General features: G+C 41.2%; 1 protein-coding gene across 1 annotated transcript in view; it reads right to left on the bottom strand.

The window, feature by feature from the left end:
• herc1 (HECT and RLD domain containing E3 ubiquitin protein ligase family member 1) overlaps nucleotides 1–16,568 on the bottom strand; it is a 339,275-nt gene that overhangs the window by 222,926 nt on the left and 99,781 nt on the right. The window contains exons 25-28 of the mRNA XM_059640184.1: nucleotides 12,375–12,432; nucleotides 10,790–11,058; nucleotides 5,072–5,287; nucleotides 1,748–1,868 (exon numbers count right to left, since the gene is read on the bottom strand). Of these exons, the coding sequence (XP_059496167.1) occupies nucleotides 1,748–1,868; nucleotides 5,072–5,287; nucleotides 10,790–11,058; nucleotides 12,375–12,432 (664 nt within the window). The remainder of the gene's footprint in view (nucleotides 1–1,747; nucleotides 1,869–5,071; nucleotides 5,288–10,789; nucleotides 11,059–12,374; nucleotides 12,433–16,568) is intronic.

Below are 16,568 nucleotides of genomic sequence, written 5' to 3'. Positions count from 1 at the left end.
CAGGAGAGCTGCAGGATGAATACTAAGTTGGCTGAGTGACACGAAATAGTAGCAGTCAACAATATTGTTCTTCAAACTGGAAGGAGGTCTATGGTGAGTTTCCCCCAAGGGCTGTTCTTAGAGTCTTCTTTATATATATGGATATTAATGACTTAGACTTGGACATACAGGGCAAAACTCTGATCTTGGAGCTTGAACAACGAGGAGGACAGTGATAGACCAGAGAACAAAGACAGGCTGAAACAGTGGCTGTACATGTGGCAGATGAAATTTAATGCAGAGTTTTCGTGAATTGATGCAGGTTTGTAAGAAGGACTAGGAGAAGCAATATAAACAAAGGTTATAAATTCTGAAGGTGGCGGAAGGACAGCAATATCAGGCGTATACATGCACAAATAATTGTAGGTGGCAAGACTGATTGTTAAAGTGATTTTAAAATGCAAACATATTTATGAATTGCATAAATATAGTTCAAAAGCAAAGCACTTGAAATTAATTATAGATAATAAAATGTGAGGCTGGATGAACACAGCAGGCCAAGCAGCATCTCAGGAGCACAAAAGCTTGAAAATAATTTACAGGTTTGGCCTCAGGGTCCAGTATCTTTGGTTCATCACACTCTAGGAAGGATGTGAGGGTTTTAGAAAGGGTGCCAGAAAGATTAGTGAAAATGTTTCCACAGATGAGGGATTTCTGTTGTCAGGACAAATCAAAGAAACCAGGCTGTCTTCCTTGGAGAAGTGCATCTGAAATAAATTTTCCTCAGGCACAGAAAATAATGGCTGTAGATTGAGTCAAGAGACAGAAATAGTTTTAACTGGTGGGAAGCACCACAACCACAGGACACCAGCTAAAGATACTTAGCAAAAGAACCAAAAATGGCATTTTCAGACAGCAAATTGTTATGAACTAGAATGCCCAATGACTGAGGAATATGATGGAGATAGGTTCAATCACAGCTTTCAAAAGGAAACTGATAAGCATCTGAGGTGTGAAAACTTTGTAGTGCAACATGGAAAGGGTAGGAGAGTGTAACCAGCAGCTTTGTTCTTACGGAGCTGGCACAGATAGGCTTAACCTCCTGTGCATTCCCTTTCAATGTAAAATGATAAATTGTGGCCTCAACATAAAGTTCAACAACTTCAAAGTCTCCCCACCCTCAGCCTCATCCCATGTCCAGGCCCCTCTCTCTGCCTGTCTCCTTGACCTAACACAACCTGTCCATCTTCCTTCTCAATGATCTGCTCCCACTCTTCCCGCTGACTAATCATGACAACTCCCTACTTGCTTTCGCTTGTCACCATCCTACTCACCTTCCCCCAACCTCACCCCACCCCATTTATTTCTGAGCTCCCTTCCTCCTCCCCAGTCCTAATGAAGGATCCAGACCCAAAACTTCGACTTTCCTGGTCCTCAGATGCTGTTTGACCTGCTGTGCTCCTCCAGCTCCACATTTTATCAATGACGTGCAACTGGTCATTTTTGAACACCACCCCTAATAGAAGTGTGTTGAGATACTGAACAAGATTTTACTGCAAATGAGTATTATTGTTAAATGAGGACCATATACCAAAATTATTTATACGACTGTATTTAGTTTTGACTTGATATTTTTCTGAGCATAATGGCACCATTAAAGAAGGGATGAAAATGAAAGGAGGATGAGAGCCAACCATTTCAAAACAGAAGTCCATAACTACCACCTTCTCATGTTTTCCAGTTTTTATGCAACATTTCAAATCCTTACCAATGTGGTGCTTATTTGCTTGCAAAGCCCGCTCGAGGGTAGCGGATAGTTGTTGGTAGATCTTGTGCACAGCACTCTGGATATCCATCTGAATGTTTCTTTTGGCAGCTCTAATACCATCCTGAATAAACAAATTACCAAGTTGCGTCAAGTTTGATTGACCACCTGAACAGACTTCATTGAAATGTCATCAATACTTACAGATGGAGCTTAAAGGAAGGCAGTAACTTATGTAACACTTTTCACAACCCCAGGATGCCTATAACACTTGACAACCAGTTCAGTACCTCTTGAAGTGCAATTGCTGTTTCGATTTAGGGAAAGGTGACAACAAATTTGTAATAAACAATAATGAGAATTGAAGAGATAATCCATCACTTGCAATGTTAAGGGAGGAACACTGGTCAGTACATCAGGAAAAGGTTACCCACATTCCTTCAAAATTAATTATACAGGGTCGTTTAGGTCAATCCAAAAGGGTTCAAACACATCCACTGAAAGATAGTAATCAAAGTGTGTAGCTCAGAGGGACTCGAACCTGCAATCTCCAGGTGCACAAGGTAACAATCACCATCAACGACTTTGATTAGCTTTAATTTTATTATGCGTTTTAAAAACACTAAAGAAATATTTTTTAAAGAATACCTACATACTTTGTGCTTTTTTACCTGTTTTATTTTCTTGATTTACAACAGAAACTGCCAGATGCAAATTTGGAAAACAATAATTACATCTCATCTCCTGTGGAGTTACTGCACTGCCAGTATTTGTAACCATGAATTACAACAGATACTCTTCAAAGTGTGCAGAGAAGTGGAATTGGTGAACCAAAATGGAAAAGTAAGGACAGAATAAATGTCTTTATTTTTGGATCTCAAATCTGTGTTCCCTGACCCAATTATCCACCGGCCTGCAAGCTCTCCAACTGAAAGCAATAACTGCCGCATGTGAAAACCTGGAAGATGAATGAATATTGGCCTGGGTTGAGACATATGGTCGGGAACGGTTCAGGTGGGATCTTCATTGGCTCCTAAACACCCAATGTTCCTTTATTTGGCTTGTACAAAATGGCTTTTTGTAGAATTCGCCCATTTTTATTTAAGTCAGCCATAACTTAATGGTATCGCTGCAGTCTTGGAGTTTGAATTCCTTTCAAAAGCTTTCTGTTTTTGAATTACCAAACATTCAGTGATTTTCAGCCATCAGGATTTTTAAAGTACATCCGTAGATTTCATATGAGGAGAACATGACTGAATCACTCTGGTTGCCATTCTAATGTATTGCCTGCCCATTAATAATTTTTGAAGACCAATTTCAATTTGTTCCCAGATTGCACTGGAAATTCTCAACAGGTCAGGTTTTTACTTCAAGGAATGGAAATCTGAAGGCCACGTCCAAATTTGTCCCATTTGGAGAAAACAACACAGAATACATACATCACCTCCATGGATTTCACAAACTCTTCCAATAAATATGCTTTATTTCAGGAAAATGTGAATTGACAAATACAGAGCAGTCTGTAAAATCTGATTTAGAATAATTAATTTCAAGGAGGAAAGAATTAAAACAATTTATGGAGCATTTCTCAGATTTAAATTGAAAATGCAACAGCTTTACATATATTGTATTAATGGTCATGAACGTAAAATTCAGAACATGAGAAAATGGACTATTTCCACCCCAACCTTCAGTTCACCTGGGCCATCTCCAGCACATCCCTCACCTTCCTGGACCTCTCAGTCTCCATCTCAAGCAACCAGCTTGTAACTGATGTCCATTTCAAGCCCACCGACTCACACAGCTACCTAGAATACACCTCCTCCCACCCACCCTCCTGCAAAAATTCCATCCCCTATTCCCAATTCCTCCGCCTCCGCCGCATCTGCTCCCACGATAAGACATTCCACTCCCGCACATCCCAGATGTCCAAGTACTTTAAGGACCGCAACTTTCCCCCCCACAGTGATCGAGAACGCCCTTGACCGCGTCTCCCGTATTTTCCGCAACACATCCCCCACACCCCGCCCCCGCCACAACCGCCCTAAGAGGATCCCCCTCGTTCTCACACACCACCCCACCAACCTCCGGATACAACGCATCATCCTCCGACACTTCCGCCATCTACAATCCGACCCCACCACCCAAGACATTTTTCCATCCCCTCCCCTGTCTGCTTTCCGGAGAGACCACTCTCTCCGTGACTCCCTTGTTCGCTCCACACTGCCCTCCAACCCCACCACACCCGGCACCTTCCCCTGCAACCGCAGGAAATGCTACACTTGTCCCCACACCTCCTCCCTCACCCCTATCGCAGGCCCCAAGATGACATTCCACATTTAGCAGAGGTTCACCTGCACATCTGCCAATGTGGTATACTGCATCCATTGTACCTGGTGCGGCTTCCTCTACATTGGGGAAACCAAGCGGAGGCTTGGAGACCACTTTGCAGAACACCTCCGCTCAGTTCGCCACAAACAACTGCACCTCCCAGTCGCAAACCATTTCCACTCCCCCTCCCATTCTCTAGATGACATGTCCATCATGGGCCTCCTGCAGTGCCACAATGATGCCACCCGAAGGTTGCAGGAACAGCAACTCATATTCCGCCTGGGAACCCTGCAGCCATATGGTATCAATGTGGACTTCACCAGTTTCAAAATCTCCCCTTCCCCTACTGCATCCCTAAACCAGCCTAGTTCGTTCCCCTCCCCCCACTGCACCACACAACCAGCCCTGCTCTTCCCCCCGACCCACTGCATCCCAAAACCAGTCCAACCTGTCTCTGCCTCCCTAACCGGTTCTTCCTCTCACCCATCCCTTCCTCCCACACCAAGCCGCACCCCCAGCTACCTACTAACCTCATCCCACCTCCTTGACCTGTCCGTCTTCCCTGGACTGACCTATCCCCTCCCTACCTCCCCACCTATACTCTCTCCACCTATCTTCTTTGCTCTCCATCTTCGGTCCGCCTCCCCCCCTCTCCCTATTTATTCCAGCTCCCTCTCCCCATCCCCCTCTCTGATGAAGGGTCTAGACCCGAAACGTCAGCTTTTGTGCTCCTGAGATGCTGCTTGGCCTGCTGTGTTTATCCAGCCTCACATTTTATTATCTTGGAATTCTCCAGCATCTGCAGTTCCCATTATCTCTGATACTATTTCCAACTGACAACTATTTCCAAATTTTTATGTTGCATTTCCAGAGATTGCTTTTTAAGACTGGGCTTTTAAGATAAAGAAACTGGAGTTTTAATATAGATCAACAGATTCTGTATTTCAGATTAACTTCAAATCACACCCTAATCTGATGATTACATTTGGTGAGTACCTGATAATGATGCAGTTGGACACTTTCACCTTTAATTCCTGCATTTCCCACGGTGTCCAGGCCAAAGCATCCTGCCAGGAATTGCAGCCTGACCGATGTGAGTAAGGAAGCAGAGTGGAACCATGAAGTCAGAGAATTACTTCCAGTCAACTGGCTGCCCTTTTCCTCCATTCCAGAAAGCAACACCAAGATTTGATGAAGGGCTGCCAGACGTAGCTAAAATACATCAAATGAAGTATTATTGCAGAGCTTCATACTTAATTGTGCATAAGCAAAGAATTAATCTGAACCAAAGCATGTTAAAATCGACTTTTTGATCAGAAGCATTTTTCCGTAATTAAAATGGAGACATTTCACCCAACAAATGTGTGGTACCATTTCCCTCCACAAAAGCAACTATTTATAACCAAATGTGCCCACGTTATCATGTGCGCCTTCACCTCTGTCTATCCAATCCAACGGAATTTTAACTGATTTAAGTAGTTAGAAGGCCTTATGGGTAGTGGCCTGTGTAGTTTTGTTGAACACAGGGACCTTGGGGTTCAGGTACATTGTTCTTTGAAAGTTGCGTCGGAGGTGGACAGGGTAGTTAAGATGACATTTAGCACACTTGCCTTCATTGCTCAAACTATAGAGTATAGCACTTTGGATGTCATTTTGAGGTTGTACAAGACATTGTTGAGGCCACTTTTGGAGTACTGTGTACAGTTCTGGTCACCCTGTTATAAGGAGGATATTATTAGGCTGGAAACAATTCATAAGAGATTTACAAAGATGTTGCCGAAATGGTGCATTTGAGTTATAAGGAGCGGTTGAATAGGCTAGGATTTTTATTTCCCCACTGGAGGGTAAGACATTGAGGGGTGGCCTTATTGACGATTTTAAAGTCATGAGGGGCATAGATAAGACAAGGGTATTATGCCACAGGTGGAGTCGTCAAAAGTGGGGGGCATATTTTTAAGGTGACAGGAGAAAGATTTAAAAATTACATGAGAGTCAACATTTTTTCTTGTACAGACAGTGGTTCATGTGAGAAATGAACTGCCAGAGAAAGTAGTAGATGCAGATACAGTTACAATGATTAAAAGACATTTGGACAGGTACATGAATACCAAAGGGTTAGAGGGATATGGGCCAAAAGCAGACCGCGCAACTACTTCAGTTTGGGACCAATGGGTCTGTTTCCATGCTGTGTGACTATGACTCTGAAATAACAAGCAATTCACATACCTGTACCAAAACCTGTCAAAAGCTGTATGACTGCAATTCTGTTCAATGTTATTTATATCTAGACAAGAATATCTATAAATATTCAGAATAATTGAGAATAAAATATCTAACAATGGAATATTCATCATCATTAAAAGCAATGTTTACCTTAAAGATATCTGAGGTTTTCCAACACATCTGTTATTTCAGTGAAAAATTATTGGATTTCTCCTGCTATACAAATATGGCTACCAGACCACTGTTACATTCCCTGTCCATGTCACTTATCTTCATTCCTTAATTTTTTTGATCATTATGAACACTTATCAAGTCAAATTAAGTGGCATGTTTTATACTGATTTCAGGTAGACAGGGCAGTGAAGGAAGGCAGTTTTTGGCACATGGCCTTCATCAGTCAGGGGACCAAGTACAGAAGTTGCTAAGTTATATTGCAGTTGTACAGGATGGTGGTGAGGCTGGCATTGGAGTAGTGTGTTCAGTTTTGGGAACCGCACTATAGGAAGGTTGTTACTAAACAGGAAAGTGCGCAGCAGAAATTTGCAAAGATGTTGTTAGGACTGATGAGACAGTTATAAGGGAGAGGTTGGACAAGCTAGGACTTTTTCTTTAGAGCACAGCAGAGTGAGTGTGGTGGTGGTGGGGGGCGCATGTGAGGCATGGTTAGGATGAATGCACTCAGTCTTTTTCCCAGGACTGGGGAATTGAGGAATAGAAGGCATCAGTTTAAGCTAAGAGGGGAAAGAATACACGGGAACCAAAAATACAACATTTTTTTGTTTTATTTTACACACAGGGTGGTAGACATATGGAATGAGCTTCCAGAATAAGTGATTGGTGTGGGTAAATCAACATTTTAAATGAATTTGGATGAATACATGGCCAAGAAAGGAGGATATGCATAAGGTGCAGGGAAATGTGGTTAGCATGGATGGACAGCACAGACCAACTTGGACCGAAGGGCTTGTCTCTATGCTGAAGGACTAACTTTTTTGTCTCGTTTTAGGTATATCCATCTCTTGTTCAAGTTTTTTGATTGATTTATTTATTGCCACATGTGTTGCGTTACAAAATATTGAAAAATATTTGAGTGTCACCAATCCCTGGCACCACCTTAAAACATAAAAAAAACCAAAACATGGATATAAAGGCAGAAGTATGAAAAAAATAAAAAGGAAGTGTTCAACGTTACAGTCCTTCCTGTTAAGTGTTCCATCATGAGCCATAGGCCTGATGGCCAGACATGAGTTCCCTTCACCGTGTTGCTGCCGTTGGAATGAAGTCACTACTCATCATCACCATCGCACCTCCACTGATGCCCTTGCCATGGAGTCCTTGCTGAACTTGGCCAATGTCGATGCCACCAGGTACCGCACTGGCCCAAACTCAACTCAGTCACTATGAGTCTGCTTCGGCCCCACCTGGCCAATGCAGTCACAGCTTATGCTTGCATAACTACTTGCTGTATCTTGTTTTCAGCAATGAGTGTACAAAGACACACAGGTCCCTCTGTACATCAAAATTTCTCAATACGCCACCATTTAAATAATAGTCTGCCATTTCATTTTTCCAACCAAATTGGAGAATCCCAGACTTATAATGCCACACTGCAAGGGGTCCCTAATTTATGAACATTCAACTTCAAAAAACCCATACTTACCAACATGATCCCATACGAGGTTGTAATTTTAAAGGTCTGACATACAAACAGCTACTTAATCTTTTCGTGCAGTGTATTGAGTTGTGTACAACTTGATTTGCAAATGGACTCAAGCTCGAAACAAGTTTGCAACCTAAGTACTGCCTAATATTGCATCTGCCACGATTGACCACTCATTCAATTTATCTCCATCATCCTGAAGCCTCTTTACATTCTCAATGAGAATTCCACACATAGAACATAGAACAGTACAGCACAGAACAGGCCCTTCAGCCCACAATGTTGTGCCGACCATTGATCCTCATGTATGCACCCTCACATTTCTGTGACCATATGCATGTCCAGCAGTCTCTTAAATGACCCCAATGACCTTGCTTCCACAACTGCTGCTGGCAACGCATTCCATGCTCTCACAACTCTCTGCGTAAAGAACCTGCCTCTGACATCCCCTCTATACTTTCCACCAACCAGCTGAAAACTATGACCCCTCGTGCTAGCCATTTCTGCCCTGGGAAATAGTCTCTGGCTATCAACTCTATCTATGCCTCTCAGTTTTGTGATGCCAGTAGATTTGGAAAAATTACATTTAATTCCTTCATTAAATCATTGCTATGTACTGTGAACAGCTCAGGCCCAAGCACTGACCTGTTTTTGGAGGCAGGGGTTAATGGTTTGAAAGACACTGCTGACACAGCTTTGATATTTTGTTGTAATGCATCTCATATAGAGTAAACCTGCTGCCACTGTGCTGTGATACAAACAGCAAATGTTGCAAGTCATGGATAAGGTTCCTCAAGGCTTCTTTGCCCTGGATAGTGTCAAGTTTCCCTTGATGCAGAAGCACTCAGACTATAATTCCATCACACTCCTAACTTGCACATTGTACACGGTGTAAATGCTACTAGTGGTTAGATAGCTGCTTACCTGGTCTTGTATCCAGAATATTTAGAAGACAAGTCCAGTTAAGCTTTAATTCAAAGGTGATCCTTCCAGTACATTGAATACTTAATATGATGGATAGAGTGCTGATTATGCAGGTTGCCTTATCCTGCATGATATCAAGTTTCTTCAATGTTCATCCAAGCAAGTGGAAGATATTCCATCACATGCTAAATGGTTAACTGAAATGGGGATTATATATTAACAACTGTAGTGTTTGATCCCATTCCTGACTCGGAAGCGGTATTGTCCACGTGCAGCAGAACTAGACCAAAATTCAGGTTTACAGTGCTAAGTGACAAGAAACATTCAAGCGAGCGTCAGGTAATGACCTTGACAATCAAAGAAAGAGTTTAACCACCTCTCCTTGACATTCAATGGCATTCCGAAATCCTCCACCAACAACATTCTTGCTCTAAGCATTGATCAAAAACTCAACTGGGTGAACCACAGAACTGTGCCTACAGGTCAGAGGCCAAGGACTCTGCTGGTACAAAGTGCCTAACGCTGATCCAATCCAATCAAACCAGGAACAGCTATCTCCCCACTCACCCACCACCCCAAACTCATGTGGCCCACATCAAGCCACCCAGAAACTCCCTATCTGATGACTAATTTGGGTCCAGGCAAGGAGGGTTATAGAGGTGGGAAGTCTTTAATAAGTACCTGGATGAGCACTGGAAATGTCATAACTATGTCAAGACTATAGGTCAAGTGCTGGAAAGTGGAATGAGTGCAGACTTGATGGGTTGAAAGGGCTCTTCTGTACTGTATGACTTTATGTCTCTATGACTTGTCTGGTTACCTCTCTCAGTTATACAAGCCCAGTATACTCAATTCCTCCTTGGTGGTCTGCCTCCAATGCCAGTATATCTGGAGGGCCTGTTTTATGACAAGAGGCTAAGAAGGTTGGACCTGTGATAGTAAGAACTGCAGATGCTGGAGAATCCACGATAACAAGGTGTAGAGCTGGATGAACGCAGCAGGCCAAGCAGCATCTTAGGAGCACAAAAGCTGATGTTTTGGGCCTTCATCAGAAAGTCTAGTCCTGAAACATCAACTTTCCTGCTCGGCCTGCTGCGTTCATCCAGCTCTACACCTTGTTATCGAGGTTGGACCTGTACTTGCTGGAATATAGAAGAATTAGAGATGACCTTAATGAAAGATTCTTAGAGAACCTGACAGTACATGTGGAAAGGAAAGAAACATCAGATGCATTGGTGGTGATCTTCGGATTGTGGCTTTAAGAGGCGTGTTTTGTCCTGGTTTCTTTGAAAGAGAGAGATTGGGGGGTCAGAGGCTGAACAATCCACGAGAAGTTTAACAACTTGTGAAGCCTTGGGTATTTTTAAACAAGTTGGAACATAGAAGCAGCCTCACAGAACTAGGAATTTTAGTTTAGCTTTCGGCAGTTGCTGTTGGGGTCTTGAAGAAGTGAAAGCTATTTTTCCACCCCTTTGTTACAGGAAAAAGCTGGAGGTTCTCTGCCTGCTACAGGAGTTGCGTGCAAGACAATATGTTTCTGAATAAAAACCAAAAGAAGAGGATGATGTAAGTCAGGAACAAAAACAAAAGTTGCTGGAAAAGCTCAGCTGGGTTCTGAGGAAGGGTCACCAGACCAGAAACGTTAATGCTTTGTTTCCTTCACAGATGATGCTGGACCAGCTGAGCTTTTCCAGCAACTTCGTTTTTGAAGGTTCCTCCAACAGCACTATCCAACATGTGCATTCAAGAACAGAAAATTATCCAAAAAGATTCTTCACAGTTAACTGAATTTAGCTATCATTAGCCTCTACTGTTTGACATGAGACTTTAAAAGTATAACCTTCAAATGAGAGTATTCTGACATGTGGTTGACTAGGCTGCATATATCAAGGAAACCCACTGCTTACCTCAGACCTGAGCTGTTGCTGCTCCATGGCAATGATGATGGCCTGAGGATTAGAAGCCATGTTTTCTTCAGATTCTTTAAAACCTGGGGAAGTTCCTACACCTCCACTCACAAAACTAACAATGTTTTCGATGAATGCATGGATTCCAAGAGACTGATTCAGATCAAAATCAGAAGCATTAGGCAAGTGGGAAGAACTGTAGAGCCAATCTCTGTGTTTCAGCCGCGCCCAAGAGGCTTTCAGTGAATCTGTTGGGCTATAAGGAGGTCCTGTGGAGTATGAAATGATAGAAATAAGACTAAGTTCACACAGAAGTCTTCATGAACAAATATAATCAAAATCTTTAATGCTCTCATCAACTTATACCATAAAAAGCAGACAAAAAAAGTCATGCAGAAAGCAAATTAAAATAAAAAACTGCCAGAATCTTACTTCTTATTGCAATAACATGATAGTAGGGAGAAAATGGGAATTATTGGCCATCTGTGCCATTCTTGAAGATTCCTAGCTGACATATTTTTTGGGGAAGCACTGTTGTATAAGTACATAGCAAACCTAAACAAAACACAAGGGAACTTCCATAATTAAAACTGGTTTGTATAGTGATACAGGTAAACAATAACTGTAACATCTAGCCATTACATTGCTTAAGCTGTGACTTTCTGCTGAGGCAAAGCAGCACCACCATAAAAATCCATCCAACCTACTGGTCTCACAATTATGGTGCATAACAGATGGGACCAATGCTGCAATGATTAAGGGACAGTGTATACCATACATGGCGTAATATATATAGGCAAGCTTAAAGCTTTAAAAAGGTTAAACATGCCATCATTTACTTGCTTGTAGCTCCTCTTGTTTCTGGGACTCAACTGGCCAACAAGGAGTAAACACACTACCACATAAAATCAGAAGACAAAAGGAGACAATTTGATACAACACATGCTTGGAAAGTTTGCGTGTGAAGCAGCTGAGTGCTTTGGGCATTATATAGCCATAAGAAAGTCTGTTCAGCCATTAGAAGATTGCACACAACCAGTTCAATCTAACTGGAGACATGCTACTGCCATACAAAGCACCTTTCCTCAGAAAATTTTATACTGATTATTCTAGCTTTAGCTGATATAATGCATCAAATAATTTTAAGATATATGAAAATATCATTGACCTAAATTTAAGCTTTACTGCACTGAGGTGTTTACCAGTTTACATTACTCTTTCACATTATGCACAAAGTATATCCTCTAATTTCCTGTTTTTCCCCAAAAACAAACCTATCGTTGGACACAAATATGCAAAGTAAAGGTAGATGATGGTACTGGTGCAGTTGCTGCAAGTTTGAATAAAACGTATGTTTGAAATTAACCATAGAATAGGACAAAAATCCTCCAATTGCGTCATGGCTGGCACCAAAATTTAAAAATTAAGATCACAAAACTAAAACTTTACACCAATGCTTAGAAAAATTAACAGAAATAAACAATGCCAGCTCTGGTTAAATTAATACATTTTTCCACAACAGCCTGTTTCAGCATTACATTCACATCTAAATTTCAAAAGCAGCAGAGATCTACATAAGGCTTACCTCGTTTTCTCTGAGCTGATGCCAAATCTAAGTCCACATCTACATGTCTTCTTGAATTCTTTTAAAAATAAAAATCAAACAGTAAATTAAATGCACAAGTCATTAACAACCAAAAAGGCAAATTTTATTTCAGTTTAAAAATAGAGGTTACCAACAAATATATCTTTTAGCTTCTGACCACTACTTTTGAGTTTACTTGTGTCAGAATGGTTAAATTCAAGGAACCACTGAAAAATATTATAATTGGCAGAGCTAATTGTCCATTTTGATGCACAAACAAGTGCTGACTAAGTGATTAGTAATTAAAATCTTAATTAAGTTGATTAAAATGTTAATCTTTAATTTTGGTTTTAATTGCATACTATTTCAATACAATCACAGTATTGTTTGCTTCAAATTTATTACTAATGTTGCCAGTGACGACACAAAGTCTGATTTCCTAATTCACAGAATCCCTACAGTGTGGAAGCAGGCTATTCCGTCTACCAAGTCCATACCGCATAACTCTGCGTTTCCCACGGCTAATCCATCCAACCTACACACCCCTGGGCACCAAGGGCAATTTAGTATGACCAATCTACCCAACCCGCGCACCTTCGGACTGTGGGAGAAGCCGAAGCACTGAGAGGAAACCCATGAAGTCACGGGGAGAATGTGCAAACTCCACAAAGACAGTCACCCAAGGCCGGAATCAAACGTGGGCCCCTGGCACTGCGAGGCAGTAGTGCTAACCACTGAGCCACCGTGCCGCCCAATACAATTCTGGAGTCTCTCAAATTTCCTGTACTTTAAATGCAGCTGTATGCTTAATAAGGTCTACTCTCTTTTCACTCCTGATCAATCTCTTAACAGAAAATCCCTCCTTATTGTAATCAACCGAGTGAATTTTCTCTGACTGCCCCAATGTCATATCATTCCTAACACAAAGGTGACCAAAACTGTTCTCAGCATTCCAGATATGATAACTGCCTTCCCTTCTTGCAAGGCTTCCTATTTTTACAGTCCATACTCATCAAAATTAAAAAAACTGTGCATTTGTCTGCCTTATTACCATATTACCCAATGAACTTGAATGTTAGTTTTTTGCAATTCATTCACAAGGATCCCAAATCACTTTGTGCTGCAGCTCTCTGAAGTCTTTCTTTAAATAACACTCAGCTCTTCCACTCTTTCTGCCAAAATGCATAACCTTGCATATTTCAATAACGTGTTCCATCTTCCAAGTTTTTGCTTACTCACTTAACGTGTCTATATCCCTCTATAAAATCCATGTATCATCCTCACTACTTGCTTTCCCACTTATTTCTGTGATTTTGGTTCCCCCTTATCTATTCTGTTTGTTAGCTCCTCAGAACTGTAATACAATTGTCAGGTACATCTTCCCCTTCGTGAAGTGATGATAACTGCTTGATTGGATCTTGCGTTTCCAAATGGTTTCCTGGTACATCCTTTATAAATGCTCTGGTAGTATATTACCACCAATCCAATGTGCTTTGATTTTGCACACTACCTCTCAGATAAGACTTACAAGATCTTTCTGAAAATACAAATACACATCCAATGATGCTCCCTCATCTATTCTACTGTTGTTCTCATAAATCCACAACAGTTTGTGAAACATTTCACCCCTTTGTTAATTCCATTAAAGTTAATTTCACCAAAACTTTGAAATCACACTGTTCTATTTAGTACAGTGTTACAGCCTAATCTTAAAAGGTAATTACCAAGTGTCTATGGTATACCATAACAAGTGTGATCACAGCAGATCTTCTCATTTAGCAACTTGTCAGTATTCTATTCTCAACTGCAAAGTCAGATAGTGTTAAGCTGAGGTTGAATATCTCCTCAGACTGAGGTAATGCATTAAGTCACAAATCTCACTCATTTCTCAATAACAATATCAGCTAAATTCTGATCTATCTGCCCACTTGCTTGACATCAGTGCATGGTGCATGATAGGAGGAAAGGAAATTGAAAATAACTTGAAAAGACAAAGTTCACACTTCTGCAGGGAAAATATCAGTCAATATAACTTTTAATATTAACATGATGTGAAGTGGTAGTGTTGGGCTAGATTGGACAAGGTCAAAAATCACACGACATCAAGTTATAGCCGAACGGGTTTATTTGAACACAAACTTTCAGAGCACTACACCGGAGGAAGGGGCAACGCTCCAAAAGCTTGTGTGTTGTGTACTTTTTGACCTAATATTAAAAGAATTTAAAGAAGTTAATCTTCAGAAAAATTAATACTGGTTCATCGAAAGCCGTGCCAAAACCCATCAAAAACTGACCCGATTGCAGTTAGATAAAAATTTTCTCAAATCTTGGGCTCTGGTTCTTAACCTCGTACTAAGTCGATCAATTGAATAATTAAACTTGTGTTTCAGCAGAAACAAGTAGAAAGGCATTAAACCTTGCTGAATTTCTGAAGTCAGCGAGTACATCTAAATGTGCTGGGGCATTCACTGCTTCAAATAGCCCAGTAATAAGAACAAGAGAAACAGGGGCAGGAGTAAGCATTTCAGCTTCGAGAGGCTCCAGTATTCTGCAAGATCGTGATGTGATAATGGGAACTGCAGATGCTGGAGAATCCAAGACAACAAAACGTGAGGCTGGATGAACACAGCAGGCCCAGCAGCACAAAAGCTGACGCTTCGGGCCCAGACTCTTCATCTGCAAGATCGTGGCTGATTTGCCTCAGGCCATAACTAGTCTTTCATGCTAGCTCCTCACAGACCTCAGTGCAGGAGCAAATTACTGTAGGCGTGAGAATTTGAACTGAAACAAAAATGGTGGAGATCAGTGGGTCAGGCAGCATCTACGGAGAGAATGCAGGCTCTGCTGAGGAGTCACCTAAACATGAAATGTTAGCTTGCTTTTCTTTCACAGATACTTCCTGACCCGCTGAGATCTCCAGCACTTTTCATGTCACAGACATTCCAAAAATCTACCTACGCCTCTTTAAACACTTCCAATGATCTGAAATTTATCTGCATTTCGGTTTTAAATGAGTGTCCCTTTATTCTGTAATTGTGGCCCATAGTTCAAGATTCTCCTGTTGATGGAATGCTACTCAGCTTCTACGCTGTCAAGCTGCTCTCAGAATCTTGTATGTCCCAATAAGATTATTTTAAACCCGATGTTTAGCCATACTGATAGGTCACTTTCAGCCCGAGGATCAGTTCAGTTAATCTACTTTGAACTGCCTCCAATGCTAATACACAGTCACTTTTTTATAAAATGTGGACCAAAACTGCATACAGTAGCCCAGATGCAGTGTCACCAACTCTCATAGTTGTACCAAGACTTTGTTAAGACTTCTAAACTCCAGCCTTGGAGCAATAAAGGCCAAAATTCCATACACTGCCTTAATTATTTGCAGTACTTGCAGGTTAATGATTTGTGTTTCATACACATGAACACCCAGATCCATTCGAACTGCACTTTTTGGGAGTGTCTCTCCATTTAAATGATGATTTGTTTTTTGATTGTTCCTTGTGGCATGACTTTATACTTGCCTACATTAAAATCCATCTGTTAATTGTTTTGACAACATGCTCTCACACCTCTTGTACCTTCAGCAAATTTGGATACATTACACTGTGCCATCTTCCAAGACATTAACATAGACATTTTAGAAAGACGCAAGTCTTTGGAACAACACATTAAAGCCAACTCTATGTCTTGTGTCTCATCCAATTCTCAAGCCATGATAATGGATTACCTCCAATACCGTGAGGGAGGCGATAGACTAGTGGTATTATCACTGGACTGTTAATCCAGAGGCCCAGATAATGTTCTGGAGATCTGGGTTCGAATCCCACCACAGCAGATGGTGGAATTTGAATTCAATAAATATCTAGAATTAACAATCCAATGATGACCGTGAATGTCGATTGTCAGGAAAATCCCATCTGGTTCACTAACATCCTTTAGGGAAGGAAACCTGATCTGGCTTACATGGGAGTCTAAGCCCACAGCGATGTGGTTGACTCTTAACTGCCTTCTAGGCAATTAGGGATGGGCAATAAATGCTGGTCCAGCCAGTGACACCCTTGTCCCGTGAATGAATAAAAAGAATGAGCACGTATCTTGTACAACAAACATTTAGGTGGCACTTTACTGGATAACTTTCGGAAATTCAAATATATTACTAACATTAACTCTGCTTCTTAAACCTTCAAAACAACT

The sequence above is a fragment of the Stegostoma tigrinum genome, chromosome 36 (genome assembly GCF_030684315.1).
Source record: "Stegostoma tigrinum isolate sSteTig4 chromosome 36, sSteTig4.hap1, whole genome shotgun sequence".
NCBI classification, from domain to species: Eukaryota; Metazoa; Chordata; class Chondrichthyes; order Orectolobiformes; family Stegostomatidae; genus Stegostoma; species Stegostoma tigrinum.
The sequence above is the reverse complement of the archived record's forward strand: the minus strand, read 5'-3'. Positions and strand labels throughout refer to the sequence as shown.